Genomic DNA, 25,011 nt, shown 5'->3' on the forward strand with positions numbered 1-25,011 from the left:
AATGACTAAGCAAGGCAGTGGTATGGGGCTAGACATTTACTCTAGTTGAGTAACTCCGGGCTCCTCTGAGAAGTATCTTTCACTGGGAACTCCCACTTGGCTGGCGGACACTTTCCAGATCTGCATCTGGATAGCCCTCTTCTGAAGTTTCCTTTCAGAAAGAGAGATAAAGTTTCTTTTTCGTTTGTATGAAGATGAATTTCTTTTGCCTTCACAATTGAATAACAACTTACCTTGGTGAAGGATTTTTGGCTCAAAATAACTTTTCCTCTGAACCGTTTCTCCCTAATGCTTAATATTGAGCAAATGTCAAGCCTGGAGAACAGTTAAAAGAATATTTTGACCAACACCAACATAGTCTTGACCTGGACTCACCAATGGTCATAGATATTACCACATTTTCATTATTTGTCTTTTTTTGTTTTTTTGAGTCGGAGCTTTGCTCAGGCTGGAGTGCAATGGCATGATCTCAGCTCACCGCAACCTCCGCCTCCTGGGTTCAAGCAATTCTCCTACCTCAACCTCCTGAGCAGCTGGGATTACAGGCATGCACCACCATGCCCAGCTAATTTTTTGTATTTTTAGTAGAGATGGGTTTTCTCCATGTTGGTGAGGCTGGTCTCGAACCCCTGACGTCAGGTGATCCACCCACCTCGGACTCCCAAAGTGCTGGGATGATAAGTGTGAGCCACCGCGCCCAGCCTTGTGCTTTTTAATAAATTATTTAAAAATAAGTTGAAGCACTCATGACATTTCACCTCAAAGAACTTCAGCCTGCATCTTCTAGGAATAAGAACATTCTTGGCCGGATGCGGTGGCTCACACTTGTAATCCCAGCACTTTGGGAGGCCGAGGTGGGCAAATCATGAAGTCAGGAGTTTGAGACCAGCATGGCCAACATGGTGAAATCCCGTCTCTACTAAAAATACAAAAAATTAGCTGGGTGTGGTGGCAGGCGCCTGTAATTCCAGCTACTTGGGAGGCTGAGGCAGAAGAATCGCTTGAACCTGGGAGGTGAAGGTTGCAGTAAGACAAGATCGCACCACTGCACTCCAGCCTGGGCGACAGTGGGAGACTGTCTCAAAAAAAAAAAAAAAAAAAAAAAGAACGTTCTCCCCATAACTATAGTACTATTATCACATCTAGTAAAATTAACACTAATTAATAATATCATCTAATATGCAGTCCATATTTACATTTCCTCCATTGTCACAATGTCTATAGCTTTCTAGTTTTCCAAACCAGAATCCAGCCAAGTTTTACAAATAGTCTTTGGTCATGTCTCTTTATTCTCTCTTTTTTTTTTTTTTTTTTTTTTTGAGACGGAGTCTCGCTCTGTCGCCCAGCCCAGGCTGGAGTGCAGTGGCGCGATCTCGGCTCACTGCAAGCTCCGCCTCCCGGGTTCACGCCATTCTCCTGCCTCAGCCTCCCGAGTAGCTGGGACTACAGGCGCCCACAACCGTGCCCGGCTAATTTTTTTTTTTTTTTGTATTTTTAGTAGAGACGGGGTTTCACCGTGGTCTCGATCTCCTGACCTTGTGATCCGCCCGCCTCGGCCTCCCAAAGTGCTGGGATTACAGGCGTGAGCCACCGCGCCCGGCCTCTTTATTCTCTTAATCTTGCACAGTCCCACTGTTTTTTAGTTTTTTTTCACAACATTAACTTTTATTGAAGGATCCAGGCCAGTTGTCTTATAAAACAGCCTGTATCTGAATTTGTCTGATTGGTCTCTCCTGATTGGATTCAAGTTAAGCATTTTTTGGTAAGAATACTGCATAAGTAAGGTTGTGAACATTTTTTTTTTTTTTTTTTTTTTTTTTTGAGATGGAGTTTCACTCTTGTTGCCCAGACTGGAGTGCAATTACATGATCTCAGCTCACTGCAACCTCTGTCTCCCGGGTTCAAGTGATTCTCCTGCCTCAACCTCCTGAGTAGCTGGGATTACAGGCAAGCGCCACTATGCCCAGCTAATTTTGTATTTTTAGTAGAGACGGGGTTTCTCCATGTTGGTCAGGCTGGTCTTGAACTCCTGACCGCAGGTGATCCACCCACCTCAGCCTCCCAAAGTGTTGGGATTACAGGAGTGAGCCACGATGCCCGGCCGGTTGTGAACTTAATACATCACATCAAAGGACATATTATATTAGATTATTGGTGATTGATGATCTTAAGTTTGATCATTTGACTTAGGTGGTAACTGCCAGATCTCTTACCTGTAAAGGATTTTTTTCCTTTATAATTAGTAAAATAATCTGTGGGATGATACTTGGAGACCTTGTGAATGAACAATTTCCTAATGATCTTTCACTCCTGGGTTTTAGCATCTGCTGAGATGCTTGAATTGATTATTACAAGAGTTCAAAGTGGTCGTTTTTAATAATGCCTTCTACATTTACTACCTGATATTTTTCTGTAAAGAAAAACTTTCCTTTTTAACATCCTTCTCCTTATGTTTTATTAACTTATTTATTTTGGCATAACACAATGGGCTGATGGATTTTCTATTAATGTTTTATTGTCTTTTTTTGTGTGTGTGTGTGTGTGAGACAGAGATTTACTCTTGTTGCCCAGGCTGGAGTGCAATGGCACGATCTCGGCTCACCGCATCCTCCACCTCCCAGGTTCAAGCGATTCTCCTGCCTCAGCCTCCTGAGTAGCTAGGATTACAGGCATGTGCCACCATGCCCGGCTAATTTTGTATTTTTAGTAGAGATGGGGTTTCACTGTGTTGCCCAGGCTGATCTTGAACTCCTGACCTCAAGTGATCCGCCCGCCTCGGCCTCCCAAAGTGCTGGGATTACAGGCATGAGCCACTGTGCCCGGCCTATTGTAATACTTTTTTCATGCTCAAATTGTTCCAACTTCAGGCAACATTACTTATAGCAAAAAAGTGCCTTCTGACTGGTAAATAGCATCTGGACTGATAGACTTCATAAATGAAATCTAAATACTTGATGCAAATACCATAATTTTGGCCTTCCTTTAGTGTAGTAACTGTTATAATTGGCTATGTCCCATGTGAGGGATCCTGGAAACTATGCCTGTGTAATTATTACAAAAGTTATTGGCTCCTATGGGGCATGAGGCTGCTAAATCAGGCTAAGTTCCACCATCGTCTGAAGTGAAACTTGTTCCTTTGTACCTAAACTACCACTTGGGAGACTAATGAGAATAGCCCCAGTATAGGTAGTCTGACTGCTCTTGGATTTGCTGTAAGAACACCCATGGAAGGCAAACACTCCATGCTGTCCTGCTGGCAAGCTGTGGTTTGTCGTGTATCCCTTTGAGCGGACTGATGCCAAATATAGTCCATGGTAGTTTTGTGAGTCTGAAGGTTTAGTTAAACCCATGAAGAATCCCTAATGGGAGTTGCACTATTTAAAAAAGAATACTCAGAGAAACTTCACTTCAATTCCTACCCCTTCCATCCCATTCTCATTCATTTCTCTGTATATGATTTATCCTTCTTAAGTATTTTTGAAAATATAAGTACTATATCCTTACACAAAGATACAAATATATATACACATAGACATATACAAAAGTATGCCATATATAAATTCTCTCATACCTTCATTTTACTACTTTTTTTTTTTTTGAGACAGAGTTTCGCTCTTGTTGCCCAGGCTGGAGTGCAATGGCGCGATCTCAGCTCACTGCAACCTCTGCCTCCTGGGTTCAAGTGATTCTCCTGCCTCAGCCTCCCTAGTAGCTGGGATTACAGGCATGCACCACCATGTCCGGCTAATTTTGTATTTTTAGTAGAGATGGGGTTTCTCCATGTTGGTCAGGCTGCTCTTGAACTCTCAACCTCAGGTGATCCACCCTCCTTGGCCTCCAATAGTGCTGGGATTACAGGCCGAGCCACCGCACCCGGCCTTCATTTTACTACTTGAAAATATATCCTGAAAATCACTCCATATTCCATAGCAGTTCATAAAGATCTTCTTTCTTTTCTTTTTTGTAATGACTGCATAGTGTTTCATTGTGTAGACTTATCAATGTTTATGCAAACAGTCCTCTATGGATGGGCATGTAAATTGTTTTGAATATTTTGCTAATCAAAATAATTCCACAATAGATAAGCTTGAGCATGTTTTTTCACTGTTTGTGGAAGTGTATTATTAAGGTAAATTCCTAGGAGGATTGCTGGGTCAACGGGTAAATGCATAGGTAATTTTGTTAGATATTACCAAATTCCTTACTATCAGAGATTGTACCATTTGCACTTGAACCAGCAATGTATGAGAATGCCATATGTGTCTATAGACAGAGAATAGCATTTTTGGCCCGGGGCAGTGGTTCATGCCTGTAATCCCAGCACATGGAGAGGCTGAAGTAGAAGGGTCGCTCGAGACCAGGAGTTTGAGAACAGTCTGGGCAACAAAGTGAGACCCTTGTCTCCACAATAAATTTTAAAAATAGCCAGATGGGGGACGGGCGCGGTGGTTCATGCCTGTAATCCCAGCACTTTGGGAGGCTGAGACAGCAGATCATGAGGTCAGGACATCGAGACAATCCTGGTTAACATGGTGAAACCCCGTCTCTACTAAAAATACAAAAAATTAGCTGGCCTGGTGGTGGGTGCCTGTAGTCCCAGCTACTCGGGAGGCTGAGGCAGGAGAATGGCGTGAACCCAGGAGGTGGAGCTTGCGGTGAGCCCAGATTATACCACTGCACTCCAGCCTGGGCAACAGAGCGAGACTTCATCTCAAAAAAAAAAAAAAAAAAAAAATTGCCTCATGGGGTGGTGTGTACCTTAGTCCCAGCTACTTGGGAGGCTGATACGAGAGGATCCCTTGAACCCAGGGGTTCGAGGTTACAGCGAGCTATGATCTGGCCATCGCACTCCAGCCTGGGTAACAGAGCAAGACACCATCTCAAAACAAAACAAAACAAAACAAAACAAAGAGCATTCTCAAAAACAGTTAATGTTGTCCCCAGAAAATACATGCATTAGGTTTCTGCGAAACAGTGAGGAAAACATAAGGAGAAAATGCATTGAGATATACGTGGCATAAATGAAAATTGAGTTGGCTGAAGTAAGAACTTAAAGTAAAAAACAAAACAAAACAAAACCTAAAATGAAATGACAGTTAAAATCTGCATTAGAAGCAGTACAAATAGAATTAGAACTTCAGAAAATTAAATCAGTAATATGAAGGATAAATTTGATTAGCTCTCAGAATTCAGAGGAAAAGGACAAAGATGACAGCAATGATAAAGGACACAGAAAGGTGATCCAACAAGATAACTATAGGTGTTTCTCAGGAAGAAACCAAATATTTAAAACAGATACAATAATCCAACTTGTAGTAGAGAAAAACTCCTTGCCTAGGAATGAACAAAAACCCCAAATTAAAAACCCACAGATTGAAAGGATTTATGATACTACACACACGCAAATAAACACACACAGACACACACACAGACTTTTATTATCCTCACAAAATTGTTTAATTTCGGGGACAAATGAAACAATTTCTCAAGAGTATTCTGTAAATGAAGACTTATTTTAAAAGATGTGAGGGCTGCCAAATAGAAATTTTTCAAATTGATGTCTAGGAAATATCATCACAATTAAATTAACCAGTCATTTCATTGATGGAATGATTTTGAAATTTATTTAAATATATAATAATATATTAATAAAAAGACTATGCAAGACTATTGCCAAGAATTTGTTAAAAAAAAAAAACTATTGGGAAGGGACTAATCTTTCTATCTGATAAAATCTAATAAGGCAACAATAAGTAAATCAATGTGGCATTGATGGTAATGTGGCAAGAATAAGCAGGTCAGTATAACATAAGAGACAGTTCAAAAGCATATCACTATTTATGTTACATGAGGTAAAACAAATCAGTGGAGAATGGAAGGATTTTTCGAAGACAATTCTCTTATGATTGGTTAGCTATTTGGGTGGGGGAGCAGATAATCCATTTAGGTCCTCACCTTATAGCACATAGCAAAATACATACCAGTACATTAGGATTAAATAATTAAATTTTAAAATATCAGGCTGGGCACGGTGGCTCACGCCTGTATTCCTAGCACTTTGGGAAGCTGAGGTGGGCAGATCACTTGAGGTCAGGAGTTCGAGACCAGCCTGGCCAACATGGTAAAACCCCTTCTCTACTAAAAATACAAAAGTTATCTGCGTATGGTGGTGCTGGTCTGTAGTCCCAGCTACTCAGGAGGCTGAGGCAGGAGAATCTCTTGAACCTGGGAGGCAGAAGTTGCAGTGAGCCGTGATCACACCACTGCACGCCAGCCTGGGCAACAGAGCAAGACTCCATTTCAAAAAAAGAAAAAAAGAATTTAAAATATCAAACCATCAAAAAACTATTATAAAAGAAAACAGATTTTGTCTTTCAGATCTTTGAAAGACAAAGCCCTTCCAAGTTGAAAAGCAATGGAAGGCATCACTAAAGAATGGATATAACCACATAAATTTAAATGTTATACGTATCTAAAATGTCATAAACAGCACTAAAATACAAATTGGAATAAACTATCTTTAGTGAAAATAGCAAGCAAGGGGTTACTATCTTTTATAAAGCACTTTCAGAAATCAGCTACAGAAAGGCATGAAGTGATCATTCACAACAGAAGAGATGGAAATGGCTATAATACATTTTTGAAAGATGTATTTCACCAGTAAGCAAATAAATGCTAATTTACATAGCAAAGCCATGCTGATTTTTCACCTTTCAAGTTAAGAAAGGTTCAAAGTTAACTTGTTTATTGTTGGAGTGGGTATAGTAAGAAGACAGCCATTCTTAGGCATTACTGATGAAGTATAAATTTGTATAATCTTTTGGGGAAGTAATTTGGTAACTTCAATCAAAGAACTTAAAAATGCTCCTACTTTCTTACCTCGTAATCCTGTTTTGGGATTCTATCTCAAGGAAATTGTAAAAACTACATACAATATTTTATGCACAAAATGTTCATCTCCATATTAAGTATTATATTAAAAATTGTAAGGTACTAAACGCTTAATGCCAGAGGGTAATGATTAAGTAGACTACAGTAGCCAATTGAACATAAAGAGTGAATATATATATGGCATGAATATATAATGTAGTTTTTAAAAAATTAAAGTGTGAATATGTATTGAGTAATTCTTACATGTCTGGTACCACCCTAAATGTTTTAATGCATTTGCTCATTTAACCCTCACTTCAGCTGTGCTAGATATCGTCATTTTGCTTCTCCAGGTGCCACTACCACACTTCACTTCTCTACTCTGTTCTGGCCCCTGAAGGCTGACCTGTGTCAACTAAGGGAAAAAAATCAAGGTTTTAAAGAATTACAGTTAATTTTATTCAGAAGTCTTACTGGAGGCTATAGACCAAGGCTTACAGCCTGGGAGCAGTTCTGTCAGACTGCTTGGGCACAGTATTTCAGCCCATTGCTTATAGACAAGCGTGGGAGTTCAGTACATGCAAAATTGCATCAAAGCTGCTTAGAAGTTACAATGAAGCAGAATCACATCTAGATTTGGGTGTAAGCGTACATCTGGCAACAGATTACGGAAGCATAATCACCAAACCCATCAGACGTTACCTTATGTGTAGGAAAAGGCAGGGACTAGGGGCATTTATCTTTTAAGGAATATAGTGACTCAGGCAAAAAACATGGGCCGTGTGCTCTATCCTGTTGTGTCTTCAAAGCATCCTTCTGGTGAGCTGTACATCTTCACAGAGTCAGGAGCTTTGTGAAATTATGCTGGCAAACAGAAATGAGCAAACTTGGCTTCTTGGCACTTGCTATTTTGTCTCACACCTGTATGGACTGCGTCAACAGTCTCTCTTGTTTTCTAGCTTCTGGTTGGGTTAGGTCTGTGCAGAGGACCAGCAGGAGACTGGAGGGAGGGAGATTAGGTATTTATTCTCCCAGCTTCCTCCCTGTAGGTTTCCTGTGGGCTGGCTGTCTCCCTGAACTAAAGGTCACACCTTGTGTCAAGCAGCCCTTTCCAAACAGCATTGTCACTAAATTTCTGATGACTTCTCTCTCCCCCTACCTGTTCAGAGTGATACCTTCTTGCTGTTGCCAAGCCAGGGTACTGCGTGATTCCTTGCGGCTTCTTTCCATCTTGCCCACATCTTTGAAAATAGTTGGTTGATGATATGCTCTTGAAATTACTTAATTTGAGTTTGCTGTTTCCTGCTGGAACCCTGACTGATTCAACAACTTATAGGATTCTACGATTCTTCGGTTGGGACAACAGGCACAAAGAAGTCCAGTAATTTGCCTAAGGTCACACAAGGGAGGAAATAATACTTATGGAATGTTTCACAGTTATTCCTTTATTTATTTAAAATGAACTTTTATTGTTTTCGTACAACACAAATAAAATGAAGAGAGAAAATACTCATATTTCTACTCATCGATTTCCATCCTTTATTTAATAAAACTTCCACATTTTCATCTCCAGCCAAACTCTTACTTTGAGTCTCAGGCTTTATGTTCAGTTGCCTACTCTGTAACATTCATCTGGATGTCTCAAAGGCACTTGAAACTCATCATGTCCAAAAACATGCTCATAGTCTTCCAAATCCTAGCTACAACCAAGTCCTGTCGATCTTATATGTAAATGTCTCTAAGATATCCACATGTCTCCAGCTCCACTGCCACCACTTACCTCAGTCTAAGACACTTTCACCTCGTTCTTTAAAGAATTCCTAACTTTGGTCTACCTGTACCTATCTACTCTTGCCCGATTTTGCACATGGCAGGCAGAGAGACCTCTCCAAGTTGCAATCTAGGTATATTGCCACTTGCTTAAAGTCTTGCAGTGGCTTTTGTTGCTCTTAGGATAAAGGCCAAGATTGCTACCTTGGCCTCGGCGGCCTCAGCAGCCTTGTCTCCTATACTTCTCCCCTTGCCCACAGCTCCACAGAGTAACTTTTAGTTGCCTTAATGAACTATGCTTTTTTTTTCTACCACAGGGCCTTTGCACACATTGTTTCTTCTTTCTAAAACATTTTTACACTCCCTCTCCCAAAGTTAATGTCCTGAGGGGTCAGGACTCAGGACACCCTAACACTTTCTTATTATCCCTGTGGATCTTTCTAATATAACGTTTGTCAGAGTCTGTATTTACACATCAGATAGACAGTTGTCTATGTCCTCTATTGGCTCATCCACTAGACTGTGTGTTCAATGATAATGGTCTCTGTCTTGTGTTGCCTGTGTATCCCAGTACTGTGCCCTGTGCCTAGCACATAGTGTGAAATCAAGTATTTGAATGAAAATAAATGAAAACAATGAGAATAAGGAGAAAGGTGGACAGAATCACATTAGAAAGAGCTGATTTCTTTATATCTAGTTTTTCTTCTCTCTATGCTCAAAGTCTACCAAGATAAAAATGATTTCAATTTAGTCATAAGTCTCAAGTCCTTTTCTAGGAAGTAAAAGTTATTAAAACGGGATGAAGAAAAGACTAAATCCATATTTCTTTACAGTTTATTCAACAAGATGTTTGATACAGAATGGGGTGAGGGGCAACAGGAGAAATGTTTATAGGTGGGAGCAGACATTGTTAGCTTCCTCAAGTTCTCATCACTTTCTCTAAATTTATGTCACGATTTCACCTATTTGTGAGGGTTCCAGTAATGACAAATTCAGCTTTTGATGACAAATTCAGGATAAGAAAAAGTGGAAAATTAAGAAAGGGATAAAACTAGCAAACAGAAGGCTGGCTGAACAGTAAAATACATGCACTAAATAGCACTCTTTTCAGTAGGATGGGGAAACACATGTTTTTTATTTCATTTGTTTCTGCACCTTAGCCATCCCTTTGACCTTCGCTTTTAAAATGCAGTCCCACTTAATACATGATAGGTGAGTTATTTTTCTTGCGTACTTGCTTCGATTTGGGTTAAGCGCCTCAGCTTGAAAAACCCCATAGAGAACCAATAATTGCCTGGTCTCCCACAAGTGACGGTTCTCGCCCCGCCCCGCCCCGTCCCGTCCCGCCTCGCCTCGCCTCGCTCCGCCCCGTCCCACCCTGCCCATCCCTGCCCATCCCTGCCCTGCCCCTCCCCGCTCCTTCCTGCTCCTCCCCTCCCCACTCCTCCCCGCCCCTCCCCTCCCCGCTCCTCCCTACCCCTCCCCTCCCCGCTCCTCCCCGCCCCGCCCTCAACCTAGTGCGAGCTGGAGGCTGCGCAGACCTCGACGGGCTATACATGACGTCACAAAGGGGCCAGACCAAGTGGGGCAGCACCCTGCGATCCTGCGATCCTGCCCGGCTCAGCCTCCTTCACATATCTGCTTCCTTAAGTTCACTCTTGCCCAGATAGCTTTCAGTTAAAACCAAAGAATGAAAGCACTAGGTTGAGACACTACGCGGCTACACCCACATCCACTCCTCCACTCTCGCCAAGCAACCGCGCCCCCCGCCTGCAGTGGCATCGCCCGGCCACGCCCAGTGGCCGGGCTTCCAGCGCGAGCAGGCAGGTAGGCCGGGAAGGCGGGGCCAGGCCGGCGTACAGCCACATCTCCCCGCCCCTGAGTGGGCCCGGCGCCCGGGGCTGGCCTCCAAGAGTGGGTACCGGGAACAGCCCGACTGGAGAACGGCTGCGGGAAGCAGAACACCGCCCCCAGCGCCCAGCGCGCTCCAGAAACATGAGCACAAACGCCTCAGCCTCCTCCCCCGGCGGCACCGGCACCGGCACTGGCACCACTACCGGCACTGGCACGACTACCGGCACTGGCACCACTACCGGCACTGGCACCACTACCGGCACTGGCACAACTACCGGCACTGGCACCACTACCGGCACTGGCACCGGCACCGGGCGCGAGGCGGAGGGCCCGCCCGAAGCCGGGGGCACAACTTCCCAGGTCCCGAACCCGGCCTCCAACTTGGACGACACCTCGTACAACGCGTCCGAATGGAGCATCCGTTCTGAGTGGCGGTCGGTCTCGGATCCGCTAGCCAGTTCCCAGTGGAGCACGTCCTCAACGGCCGAGGCCGCCTCCTGGACCTCCAGCATACCCTCCCGAATCAGCACCCCCGGTCTTAGCGAAAGTATGGACTCCGACTCCAAGAGTGGCCTCCGGGATTTCAGCGCTTACAACCCGAGCAATCGGATCCCCGAGTCTACCACCCGCTCGAACTCCTCCGATGTGGCCGCCACAGACTCCAACCAGGACACCGGCATTCCCTGGGTATTAGTAACAGGACCTACCCCGCCCGTAAACTCCCCCAACGAGTCATTGCAAGGGTCTGTCTTCTCCTCAGGGTTCAGCCCCCCACAGGGTTCGGTAAAAGTACCCAACCTGCCCCCGGATTCCGTCCTGAGCTCAGTGCCCGGCTACACTTGGATATTTGTACGGGGACCTCCTATACCCAATGACCTTTCGCAAGTGTCAATACAAGCACCTCCTACACCCAGTAACACCCCCCGAGTGTCAGTACAAGGGTCTGCCACATCCTCAGTGCCCAACTTCCCCTGGGATTTGGTACCAGGACCACCTCTGCCGGATAACATCTCCCCAGTGTCGCCACAAGCACCTCCTGCACCCCATAACATCCCCCAAGTGTCAAGGCAGGCGTCTACCCCCACCTCAGTGCCTCACACTCCGCAGGGTTCAATACAAGAACCTCCTGCACCCAGTAATCCTTTCCAACTGCCGACACAAGGACATTCTAAACCTAATAACTCTCGCAGAGTGTCAGTACAAGAGTCCGCCCCGCTCTCAGTGCCCAGCTCCCCCCGGGTATCAGCTGAAAGATCAGCTCCGCCCCTGGGCGCTCCCGGAGTATCAGCAAAAGGGTTCGCCCCGCCCACAGTGCCCGGCTCCCCCCGGGTATCAAAAGAAGGATCGGCTCCGCCCCCGGGCTCCCCGGGGGAGTTGGTAGAAGGGTCCTTCCCACCCTTTGCCGTCCGCACTCCTGTGCCTCCGACCCAGGAGAGTGTCAGCTCAAGCATGGAGAATCAAGAGAAGGCGAGTATCGCGGGCCACATGTTCGACGTGGTCGTGATCGGAGGTGGCATTTCAGGTCAGTGTGGACCGTAGCGGTGGCCTGGGGGGTCATGGCCAGTCAGGGGTAGGGAACCTGCAGTAGCGCTTGTGGCGTTTGGGGGTCTCTCATGCATGCGAGAGTGTAGTGTAGCCATGGCTCGGCCCCATATCCTGCGAGGTGGGAGTGGGGGTTGTGCCAGTTTTGCTGGTGGTGTGATTGGGGGAGTCAGACACAATAATTTTACTACTACTACTATTAAATACTAATATTTAATTAGCTCTTGCTGTGCAGTTATATTTAGCACTTTACGTGGATTTTCTCAGTCCTCAACAGTCCTGTGTGATGTGAACTAAATTCATCCCCGTTTTGCAAAACCAAGAAACTGAGGTCTGGGGAGTTTCAATAACTCTCTTGAGGTCGAATCACCTAGCTTGGAAGTGGCTGAACGATTTTCTCCCATTTAAGACCTGCAGTACTAATTCCTGAGGTGGCTGCTTTGCCTCACTGATTTCATATCCTTTGCCCTAAACAGAACATCAGGATACAGATTTCTGTAGTATTGAGGGAGCAGTAGTGTTATTCCAGCCCTGCTCTTCTCTATTTTCCCTAGAAAATTTAGTGGGTGAAGAGGAAGGAGGTAGACTCCTTTAAGAAAAGGTAGGAAAAAAAAAAAAAGGGGGGGGAAGAGGGAGTGAGCTCTTAAACTATTCCTCTGTGTGTGTGTGTGTGTGTGTTTGTGTGTGTATATATATGAACTTTGTGTGTGTATATATATATATGAACTTGCAGGAAGGTGTAGGGCATTTATTATCCAAAGAGAATCCCTTTATGAAGCAGGGGCTGAGTGCCCTGTTGTATCCTCCTTCCTTCTTTCACTAAGAGGTACCACCACCTGAATCTTGTCTTCATGAGCCAGTTGGTGGGCCAGGGTTCCCCTGGTCCAGGCTTGGATTTGTGGCTAACCAAGTGAGTGGTGCATGAGGCTTTTCAATATCTTCCTGGAAGCCTCATCATGATTGATATATTAATTGTCACCTATGTTGCCATCATTGGTAAAATGTTCGAAATTTAGGAATTTTGTTACCTTTCAGCCCTGGCTAGAATACCACACTGACCTATCCTGCCCCCACTAGGTGTTAATAATTTCTGAGTTATCCCTGCAGGGTCTGATTCAGAAAGAGAAAGATGATGGGAGTGAGTAAGTAGAGTGGCCCCACAGTAGCCATTTTTATATATAAATATTTCGAGGAGACGCTGAACATGCTTACAAATTAATGTTGGGTAGAGATAGCTTTTGACTTGGCCTGTTCAGGATAAACAGTCACCTCTTTATCCTGAACAGGCCAAGAGAAGAGATTGGCATGAACTGTTGCTTTGACAGTTCCAGCCAGTACCAGCAAAAACATACTTGTATGTTGGAGCATCAGAGGAAAGCAGCTCCTGGTGGAGAGTAAGAAAAAGGAGTATTTCACCTTGTTTCTCTTTATGTATTTATATATTTGTTTATTCATTCAAAAAGCACTTGTTGAGTACCTGCAATGAAGTGGGCTGCTGTTTCCCAAAATCTGGTCCCACTAGGCAAGCCTCCTAGAAGCAATATGGTTGCAGATCACTGGAAAATAAATGTGATGGCAATGTGTTATATACATTGAGGAGGGGTTCTGGGTCCTCTCCCATCTCCATACCATGTGTATTCTGCAATTCAGAGTTCTTTCTGGGATTTTATTCTTAGTCTTTTTCTTGTTCAGTCTCCAGAATTCCTTAAGGAGCGTTGTTTTTGTATTTTTCCTCTGCCTGATTACCTGCTCTTCCTCCCTTTCTATACTTTATGCTCAATACTTGGTCATTAGCAGAGGTGAAATCACCATGTAGCTGATAAACTTAATGCTTTATAGCCTTATAACTGTAGGTCTCTTCGGTTCTCATTCTAAATAAATAACCAGTTTCATACTCAGTCCTGTATTTGCAATTTTGCTTTCTTATTTCTTAGAGAGGTTACCCAAGTTATATAAGTTGTAGGTCCCACAAAACCTGAATCTGTCCATGGTCACTCTTAATTATTAATTTATTTCCATTTAGGGCGTTTCTTACACAGTAGTTCACACCCCTATTCCAGAGGCCAGCTTCAGTGACACTGGAAAAAGCACTTGGCTTCCTCTAATGTCATCTCCGTCAGTCAGATCTGAGTGATTTTAATACTCAGACTGACCAGAAACATTGCTTTCTATCTGTGGTACCTTCGCAGATGGTTCACAACTGAAATGAAAGTAGTTGCCAAGTGTGGCTCATGTTAGATCCTGGACATCAACTGAGTGTTTCATGAGCCGGTGAGAAGCATCACTTCCCAAGCATTCTTGTGAATTCAGAAACATACCATTTTTATGTGTGCTTGGCAGTATCCCGTGAATTACTTAATAGTCCCTGTGGCAGTTTTATATGCTTTTGGATGTTCTTTACAACTTTTGTTAGGACTTGCATGCTTTGATAGGTTACCCACACATTCATAATACATCACCAATCCATAGCATCAGCAGTGTTATTTCTATTATATAGCTCCTAGAAGAGTACATATTCTAAGTGACATTACTCAGAATTGATCCATATTAGCAACATTATTTTTTAATCTCTCTACACAGAGAGTAACAGCATCTTGATGTATCTCCTTTTTTGTCATTATAAAACATAAAATAGACTATGTTTTACAACCACAAACTCTTTTTATCTGCCTAACCACCAATTAAATAATTATATATAGTATGTTAATAGTTGAGAGGGGAAATAACCCTGCCGATTTGTTGGTCTAGTGATATCTTTAAAATGCTCTGGTCCTTAACCATTCATCATCTATCACCATTTCCTTTTTGAAACTCCTTTCAGGTTTTCTGCGATGCTATTGGATCCTGAATTTTTATCCCATACCGATTGCTGCTTTTCCATCGCTTTCATTGTGCTCATATTCTTGCAAGCATCTGGTTTTGAAAGATTCCACTGTTCATCACTTTGGGGTTCTTAGGTACTCTCTCCCTCTCTTTCTCATTCTAGAACTTCAGCTGTCCCTTTTCTGTAGAAAACTCTCAAATCTCTCATTTGAATCCTCTTCTTTCCCTGAACTGTCCCATAGTTTATCTGCTCCTGGGTATTTCACGATTGAACACTTCAGGTTCAACATGTACCATAGCTACTGTGCTAGCCAGTCCAACTTCTTTTCCTCAGTTCCTTGACTCTGTTCTTAGCACTACCATCCCTTCTATAATTTTTGACATAATCTTTTGTTTTATCTTCTGCACCCCTTTAGCAGATCCTTCTCACTCTTCTTTGGGGCTATCTCTCTTCTCCTTTCTCTATGATGACCTCCTTCCCCCCATCACCAGGACAGACTCTTTTTGAAAAAAATTTTTGTATAAATGTAAGGGATACACCTGCAATTTTGTTACATGGATAGATTGCGTAGTGGTGAAGTCTGGGCTTTTAGTATATTCATAATGTGAATAATGTACATTGTACCCATTAGGTAATTTCTCATCACCCACCTTCCTCCTGCCCCCACACCCTTCCAGTCACCAATGTCTGTTATTCCATACCTCTATGTCTGTGTGTGCACATTATATAGCTCCCACTTGTAAGTGAGAACATATGGTATTTGACTTTCTGAGTTGTTTCACTTAAGATAATGGCCTCCAGGTTCCATCAATGTTATTGAAAAAGCTCTTGACCCCTGAAGCTACCTGGTTATGACCCCCTTCCCAGTGGCCACCCTTTACAATAATGTCTCTCCCTTTATGTCCATCCTGCATGCAGTGTTCTCCCAGACTTGATTTTTCTTAAACACTTCTTTCATCACCTTGCGCCTCTGCTCAGGGCCTTTAGTGCTGTCCTATCAGCAGTCTCTCAAACACCTCCCTACCCCGCCCCGCATCGTGACAAGTAGCATTTCCTACTATTTTCCAACATGGGTTTGAGCTTTAGTCTCACTGCCTCGTGTCCGCAGGCTACACTACCTTTATTTTGTCCCTTCATGCCTTTTCTGTTTTGATCTTAACATGGAAGTGCTTTTCTCTTACATTTATATTCTATCTATCCTTCAACACTTGGCTGAAGATCCTTTCCTTGATCACTCTGCCTCCCATTGATTTTTCTCTCCTCTTGTAGAGCTTGTAATCTGTACTTAACAAACAATTTACACTTGTTTTCTATCTCTTATTTCATGATTTGATTTTAAGGATAATGGCTCAGTCACTGAATTCAGGTGCTAGTTCTTACTCATGAGCTGCCACAGATATAATAAATGACAGAAAACTAGCGGTGGAAGATTTTAAAATGTGCCCTCAACTGAGAATTTCTGAAATGGCTCTCTTTAGTAGAGAAAAAAAGGAAACAAGAAAAAAGCCCACCTCCAGGGGACAATGTATACTTCCTTCATGAGTCTGTTTGGAATTTGAGTCTTTGGGTCAAAGGGGTTTTAAAAGGCAATCTAGTCTAATCACCTAAGATTTTAATCTTCTTGACAGCACCTCTCTGGTGATTAGGGCCAGATGGCTGTAGCTTTGAACGCATTTAAGGATAGGAAATGCTCGATCTCTCAAAGCAACTCATTACAGGTAGAGGTAGCTCTGGCTCCTGGTCTTGTTTAAGCATTTCAGGAGCCTCTACCCATATACTAAGCAGGGACCAGATCATGGGGAAAGAAAGAGGTATATAAAGATGAGTAAGTAGCATCCCTGTATATAAGGTACTTCTATCTTCTGGAAGAAGTAATCAACTGGGTGAATAATTGACATGAATACAGTGAGATAATAATTGATAGGAATATAGTGAGATAAATATCAATGCAGTGAGATAAATATTAATGTTATGAATATGAACAAAGTGCAGGAATCTTGAGAGATAAGTAGAATTTTAACAGGTAGAAATAAGAGGATGGAAAAAAAGACATACCATACAGGAGATACTAGAGGAATACAGATACAGTCATGAGAGTAAGCCAGACATGAGCAGTGCTTAATTTCCCAATGGCGAGAGTTCCAGGGAATGACAGTAGTTGTTTCCTATGCCTCTAGGGATGTGATCCTGGTAGCTATTGAGATGACCCCAGTGTGCCACGTCTGCCCATGATTTTTGTTCCTGTGTGAGCTGTGAATGGTTAGCGAGTGCACAGTGAAAATGCCTTAGTCATAACGCTGGATTGTCCTGGGTGAATACAGTGTTTCTTCATTTTTTTTTTGTATGCAATTAAATTCCAAGTGTCATGTAGAAAAACCTCTTCATGTCCAAATAGTGTTTAAGCAATAGAATTCCTCTCTATTTTTGTCCATCAGCTGAGCTCTGCTAAAAGAATTGAGAACACTAGCTGCCCAGAATTCAGTGCTGTATAAAATCAGCAGGAATGAATTTTTCTTATCATCTGAGAGACAGAAAAGCCATTTCGCAAGAAAAATGACTAATGTTCAGCGTTCCGATGACTGAGTCCACAACATACCACAATTTCCCTTTTTTCCCGTAAAAATTATTCTGCTGGGACCATTTTAGGCATTTTAACCCAGAACTTGGCAGCATGTACTGTGTGGTTTTGCAGTGATTAAGAAAAGCTTCCATATAAGAAATGCCACTTATTTTGGGTGCCTTAGTTATTTGAATACTCTGAGGTTCAATGTGGGCTGAGCATTAATTTTGTGCTGTTTAGGACACTTCTCTGCCCCTATTTTATATTTTATTTTTAGGATGTTTTTACTTCATAAACTTTTAAAATACTGAACAAAGAACACAAGAATTACATTTATTTGTGCTCTGATTTTTTTTTTTTTTTTTTTGAAATCTTCATGGTTGAGGGAGCTTTTGGATTTATCTGGCATTTAATGGGAAATTTTAGCATTTAGTCAATACTAATTGATTTGAATTGTTACATAATCCTCAGCTATTGTGAAACATGTATTTAACAGTAGATCTAGGTATAGCATAATTGCATACATTACAGAGACCAGTAATGGAGAAAAGAAACATGGAACACCATTATTGGTGAATATTGGGTCACAATCTTTGTGTAGTTGTGGCATAGAAATATTTTAACCTATGAAAAATCTTGCAGTATTTGTATTCAAGTGTACTCAGAAAGACTAAGGTTGTATTCTAGTTTTATATTACATATAGGGTGCCCAGCCCTGTGATTTAGAAAGTATAGACACCTGATAAATAGTTGTTAAGGAATATACTTGTATGTATGAGATGTATAGATTTCATAATGATAGGTGTTTTTTTAATTTTAATTTTGAGTAATTAGAACTTCAAAAATTGAATCAAAACATTTTCTAAATGTTGTGAGCATTTGAGACAAATTGATTGTTGGGACTGTTTCTCCTCCTTTATCATGACAAATATTTTATATTTTTATCAGCAATTTGTATTTTCCTTCAAACAATCTATTTTTCGTTGTGTTGCCATCTATCATTGTGTATTAGGGAAATTGAAAGTCTTTGAACTGTGGTTTTATCATCCAAGAAGTTGGATTAAGTTATATGTGATATATCTTCTGGTATGGATTTTTAGTAATTAGTCAATTTCATGAAGATCCGTCTCTTTAGTTTTCTTTCTTGGACCCTCCTCAACGTTTTTTTCTTCTATGCTTTATTCTGGGAAGAGTTTGCATTATCTCTCATACTGACATTCTTCACAAACTTAAATCAGGGCCTGGGTCTCTCCACAGGTGCTCATTCACACTTGCCCCATGGCTTCTCTGAGACTTCTTGAAAAACCCTTTTCTAGTTGTTGCTAGGCCAAAGTAAACAAAGCACACTCATTCACAATATTTAATTGATTGATCAGATAAAAGTGTTAAGAACATAAAAAACAGATGATAAACTTTAAGAGTCGAAGTAATTATATATTAACCATGTCCAAGGGTTATAGAATAGTGGCCTATAAGAGCCCAAAGGGACTGAAACAGAGGCTCAGAGGGGTCAAGGGAATTACCAAATGCCACAAAATTCTTAGCTTTATAACTTGTCCTTGGATGCATAAAATACTGACTTCTAGGACAGTGCTCTTTCTGTACCTCACCTCACTGGACTTGCTTTGTCAGCTTATCCATAGATCTGCAGTAAACCTTACTATTGCTTTTCTTTGAAGGTTGATGCTCTAAAGCATAGTGACTACTGCTTGACAGAAATTTATATACGATATCACAGGGAATGTTATTGCTTTCTGAACATTTAAATTTAAAAATATGGGGCACCCTATTAGGTAAAATGACTTTCATATGACAAATCTATTTCCTTTTTGGAAAGTCCATTCCTAGTGCATTTAGGATATGTAGAGATTGTTGGGATAGTTTAGATCAGTGATTCTTGACCTTTTGGACCAAATGTCTCTTGGAAAATCTGATGAAAGCTATTGGACCTTTTCACCAAAAAAAAAGCATATTTTTACACATAGATGTTTTTCTCCCCTGCACCAGGCCAGTGTTCTGGAAACCTCTTCTGTGTCACTGTCCTAGTAGTGTAATTATTTTTAGCTGATACTGAGGCTTCATGAAAGTGGTGAAAAATATTTCAGAGGATTCATTACATCATTAGACAGTTACTAGTAATGAAATTTTAAATAGACCATGATGAAGAGTCAAAACATTCAGGCTGGAAACGAAGGCACCTACATTTGCTATATTAGGTCCATGATAACTAGAGAAGTGAACTTGACATGTTTTGAAAAGAAAGAATTTGGGAGAAAACATTGGTGAAGGAAATGGAAGGCTGTGGTGGTTAAGATGATTTCTTTTAGTAGTTTTCAAAGATTGTTTATTTAAAGTATCATTAGCCCATCGTCTATTCAGTGACTTGTGTGAGGAATAGACTCTATGTAACCTCTGTATCACAGGGGTTACAGCAATGAGCCTGAAATGCTCTTCATACCTGAAATTGGTTCAGAGGTCCAATGTCAGCACAGAGAAGAGAGGAGTTAATTCCACCTGGAGAAAGTGACAAGGAAAGGACTCGACAGAAGTGTCATAGATTTTGGATAAATTCTGAAATGTAATGAAGATGACCTTTAAGGTGACCATTTCCAGATTAAATGAGTTAGCTTGGAGCTGTGGCCTAAGTTAAAGACCATTTTCTTGCTTGTATATGTCTGTTCATTCATTCAGTAAATATTTGTCAATTGTGCATCACTATATGCCTTGGGTAAAATTTGTGGGGTTTGCTCTCTGCTTTTCTGCTTTGGCATATTGCCTCAAAAATGAAATGCCTCTTCGAAAATCTGATGAAATCTGATTGCCTCAAAAATGAGGCAATATGAGTTGACATTTGACATACTTTTTATTGTCCTTGGAGTGTTCTGTCCAAGAGTCCAAATGTGTAGTTATGTAAGAATTCTGTTGGCCAGAGACCACTTCACTGAATAATAATTAACTTAATATATCATGCAGTGTACTCTGCATAATTCCTAGGTGATGATGAATATCAAAGTTGAAGAAAGATGTCACTTTCAGGAATAAAGAGAAAGAACTAGGCAGGCATCAGAGTGTACACCATAGCTACACTAAAACCTTGCCCCAACACGCTCAGCTTGTGCTCTAGGCATTGTTCACCTAGGACCTTGCCTTTGGGAGTTTATTATGCTATTTGAATAATCAATCTTATAAGAGATTAAACAAGCTTTCCTAAAGTGTGTTTTCAGATATACATTTTTTAAAAAAGCAGAGGGTGGATAAATGCTGAGTTAAATGGGTCTTTTTGCTGCAGGACTTCTCAGGACCATATGCCAGTGTGCACCAGGCATTTCCCAGAAGGAGAAACAGTATATGGTGTTCCAACTTCCATGAACATTGATTCTTCTCCCCAGAGCATCTTTCTTGAGGACTCATGTTCCATAAAACATTTAGGGAACTACAGCCCATCCTAGCGTGCAGAGTCCAAGGACAGCAATATGGAGGGTCCCTGGTGTGTTTTAAGTTTCAATGAAAGAATGGGGCAAATAACAAATTAAGGGGTAATTGCATTCCCTAACTTGGGTGAGATCCTTTTATCTAAAGTGAAGATGAATGCTGAACAATAATCAAATAAATTAGGACTGTCTAGACAACCAGTCTGTTGAATTCAGGGCAAATTGAAGTTAATTGTTAGCTTTCATCTGTTTATTACTTGAGACAGCCCTATCTTTTTTAGTCTATCAAAGGGATTATAAGATTTGGCCTTTCCAAAAGCAGAGAATTATGTATCTGAAAGGAAGTACAAAATGCAGATGGGCGTAGGTATAGATTAGATAGATAGATAGATAGATAGATAGATAGATAGATAGGAATGGTTTTATGTATCAAGGGCAAGTTTGCGTGTACATTGAAGTTCTCTGTTGTCTTCTGCGAAAAAGCACAATGCTGGTTCAAAGATCAGAAAATGTGCTAGCAGTATTTAGAATCTGCTGACTTACTTAGGCATAAAGGTTAAAATGACATGGTACCCTATCCTTGTCAATGTTTCTTAATTGCTTGAAATAAATATAATCTAGGTAGCATTAGAAACTTCCCTGTTGCCCTCATCCACATAAGCATGATTTTGTTTTCTTAGTATATGGTTCTTCTATTCATTCCAACAAGCATTTGGGCACCGCAACATGCAGGCTCCATCCTAGGGATGCAAAGATTTATAACACATTTCTGTTTTTTCATAACACATGTTTAGCTCATTTATGCATCTCAAGATTAATGCATCTAAAACAAGACACTTGATATTTCCCCATAACTCTTCTTCCCCTGGCTGTTTCCAACCTAATAAATGGTACCACCATTTAACCAGTTGCTCAGGTTAAAAAGCTTGGATCCATTCTTGGTTCCTCTCTTTTTGTCATACACCACATCCATTCCAGCAGCAAATTCTATTGGCTGTAGCCTCAAAATATGTTCCATATCTCACGGCTTCCCACAACAACTGCAACCACAGTTATCCCCACCCAAGCCATTGTGGTCTTTTGCCTTTGTCCAAGCCACCATGATCTCTTGGCCAGAGATATCTGCCTCTTTACTAGTCTCTGTACTTCCTTCCTCTTTTGCCCCACTACAGTCTGCTTTCCTCACAGAAACCAGGATGATCTTTTAATAAGTTAAAATAAGATGAATCACTCCCCTACTTATAAGCCTCCAGTAGCCCCTATCATACTTAGACCAAAACCTAGAGTCTTGCTATGGTCTACAAGACACTCTGTCACTTAGTCTCTTCTTACTTTTCCAGTCTCATCTTCTCCTCACTAATTTCCCTTTGGCTGTGCCAGCCTTATTGTTCTTTGAGCACATCAGCCTTTTTCCTATCTTCCCCAGATACTTGCATGGCTCACTTCCTTACTTCATTAAGATCTCTGCTTTAATGTCACCTCTCAGATGCATTCACTGATGACCCTGTGTAAAAGTGCACTCCCCACCTCTGTGGCTCACTCTCCCCTTACTCTGATTTATCTTCATAGCACTTAATATTTCCTTAATAGTTCATAATCACTTAATATTAATATTTATTCCTTTATTTGTTTTTTTCCCCATAAAAATGTAAGCTTCATGAGGACTTAGTTATATTCATCTGTATCACAGCACCTAGGATGATGCCCGGGACTCAGTAAGAGTGCAATATTATTTTATGGGTGAATAGATGAAGGAATGAATTTAGCTAGGTTTATGATACTTGTGAAGGGGTAAGTATATGTACTTGCAGAAATATTCCATTGTTATCCATGCCTTCGATGCTTCTCATGAAGACAGCCCACATTTCATATATCTGTAGGCTGTATTTGAAACATTTTAAGGGGAAAAATAATTTGAGGTAGAAAAAAATTCTTAATGTTTGTGTGTGCTAGTTTTCTCTTTGCAAACACAGTGATGCTCTACAGGAAACATATATGTGCAGTACATTCAAGTGAGTGTATATTGAAAGATGACTCTTCATTCCACTTCAACCCCAAGCACTATACCCCAAAAGTAACTGCTATGATAGTTTATTGTGTATCCTTTCAGATATTTACTGTGCAAGTATGAAGTATATACATTTTTTGTTATTCTACAATGGGCCTATACTATATACAGGGAATCTCAACTTTGCTTATTTCACCTTATTTATTTCAAAGAACTTTCATTCATTTTAATAGCTGTATAGTATTTCAAAGAATGCCTCTACCACATCCTTGTATGTAGCTCTTGAAGCACATGGGTAAGTTTATGTAAGAGAGCTTACTAGGGTTGTAATTGCTGGATCAAAGGGAGGTCCATTCATAGGTTTTGATAGCTAATGACAACAAGGTTGAATCACTTTACCACCAACAGTGTAAGACAGAGTCTGTTTTTCTGCATCCATGTCAATACTATGTTTTAACTATTTTCATCCTTCAACCCAAGAAGCCAAAATGGTACTTTATTTTTATGTTTCTCCAGTTATGAGTGAGATTGAACACCTTTTCACTGAAAGGCATTTACATTTCTTCTGTAAAACTTTATGTTCACATTTTTTTTTTCTTTTTACTTATTTTAAAAGCATGTCTGGTCATTTTTCTTATTGATTTGTGAGAACTTTTTATATTTTGAAGAAATGAATTCTTTGTTGAATGTTGCAAATATTTTCTTTTTATGGCGTCTGGGTTTTGTGTCTTGCACAGAAAGCATTCTTTATTCCAAGAATATTATTTTAGAAAAATCTGCCCTACTTTATTCTAGCTTTTTCAGGTTTTTATGTTATGCATTTAAATCTTTCTTCTGAGTTTATTCTGAGTAAAGAGTTAGAGAGAGATTCTGCTTTACTTTTTTAATTTCCCCAAATCAGATGTCTCAACACAATATATTGACTAAACCAGGATTTACCTACTGATTTGTATAATTTAGGCTATTTCTAGACCATATGCTCTTATTTCTCTGTCTCTCTAATCTTGTACCAGCACAACTCTTTTTACTGTAGCTTTGCCATACATTTTAATGAAAAGTTGAGCTAGTTATAATGCTTTTTCAGGAATTTCCTGGCAAGCTGGCCATGCTATTTTTCCATTGTGATTTTTCACCTGGACAGGTCTAGAAATAAATATGTAAAGAAAAAGTTACTAATATTTTAATTGAGATTTCATTACACTTGTAAATTTATTTGGAGGAATTAAAGTCTTTATAATACTGTTTCCTTTTATCCAAAAATAAAAACTATTTTTTTCTGTTCAAATCTTCTATTGTGTCTTTTGGTGATTTTGAAGGTATTTTTCAGGTAGATTTTTCAGAGCTCTTGTTGAGTTCATGTCGCTCTAAGCAGTGAGCTTATTTTTTCCCATCATATTCCAATTCATTGTATACAGGGTAGATATTTATCTTTTAATATTAATTTTGGCTGGGCACAGTTGCTCACAGCTGTAATCCCAGCACTTTGGGAGACTGAGGTGGGCGGATCATGAGATCAGGAGTTCGAGACTAACCTGGGCAACATGGTGAAACCCCGTCTCTACTAAAAATACAAATAAATAAATAAATAAATTAGCCAGACATGGTGGTGTGCACCTGTAATCCCAGCTACTTGGGAAGCTAAGGCAGGAGAATTGCTTAAACCCAGGAGGCAGAGGTTGCAGTGAGCTGACACCGCATCACTGCACTCCAGCCTGGGGGAGAGAGCAAGACTCCATCTTTTAAAAAAAAAAAAAATTTTTTTTTTAAACTAGACACCTTTTTCCTTGAATTTTATTTTTGTTTTTCTTTCGTTCATTTATTCATTCCTTCTTAATCAATTTTCCAGGCTAAGTTTCCACTATCCATTCACTGATAATTTTCTCTCTTCTCTTTTATACCTCACTTCACCTTTATCTAATGGCATTGATTAGTACTTGCCCAATAATGTTAAATAAAATTGGTAATGGTGGCATTTCTACCTTGTTTCTGATTTTAATGCTACTGTTGTTTCACCATTAAGCATAGTGTTCAAGCCAATCATGCCAAAAGCTCTGGAAGCTGTCCTAAATCGCTCCAGGCAAGCTGGCTTAAGGACCTCCATAGCACCTTTTCTTTACCTTTATTGTAATCTGGAACACAATGAACTTGATAA

General features: G+C 40.9%; 1 protein-coding gene across 1 annotated transcript in view; it reads left to right on the forward strand.

The window, feature by feature from the left end:
• Positions 1–11,902: 11,902 nt before the first annotated feature.
• MAOA (monoamine oxidase A) overlaps positions 11,903–25,011 on the forward strand; it is an 81,758-nt gene continuing 68,649 nt past the window's right edge. The window contains exon 1 of the mRNA XM_015127229.3: positions 11,903–12,016. Coding sequence (XP_014982715.2) covers positions 11,944–12,016 — 73 coding nt within the window. The 5' untranslated portion in view covers positions 11,903–11,943. The remainder of the gene's footprint in view (positions 12,017–25,011) is intronic.

The sequence above is a fragment of the Macaca mulatta genome, chromosome X (assembly GCF_049350105.2).
Source record: "Macaca mulatta isolate MMU2019108-1 chromosome X, T2T-MMU8v2.0, whole genome shotgun sequence".
Classification (NCBI taxonomy): Eukaryota; Metazoa; Chordata; class Mammalia; order Primates; family Cercopithecidae; genus Macaca; species Macaca mulatta.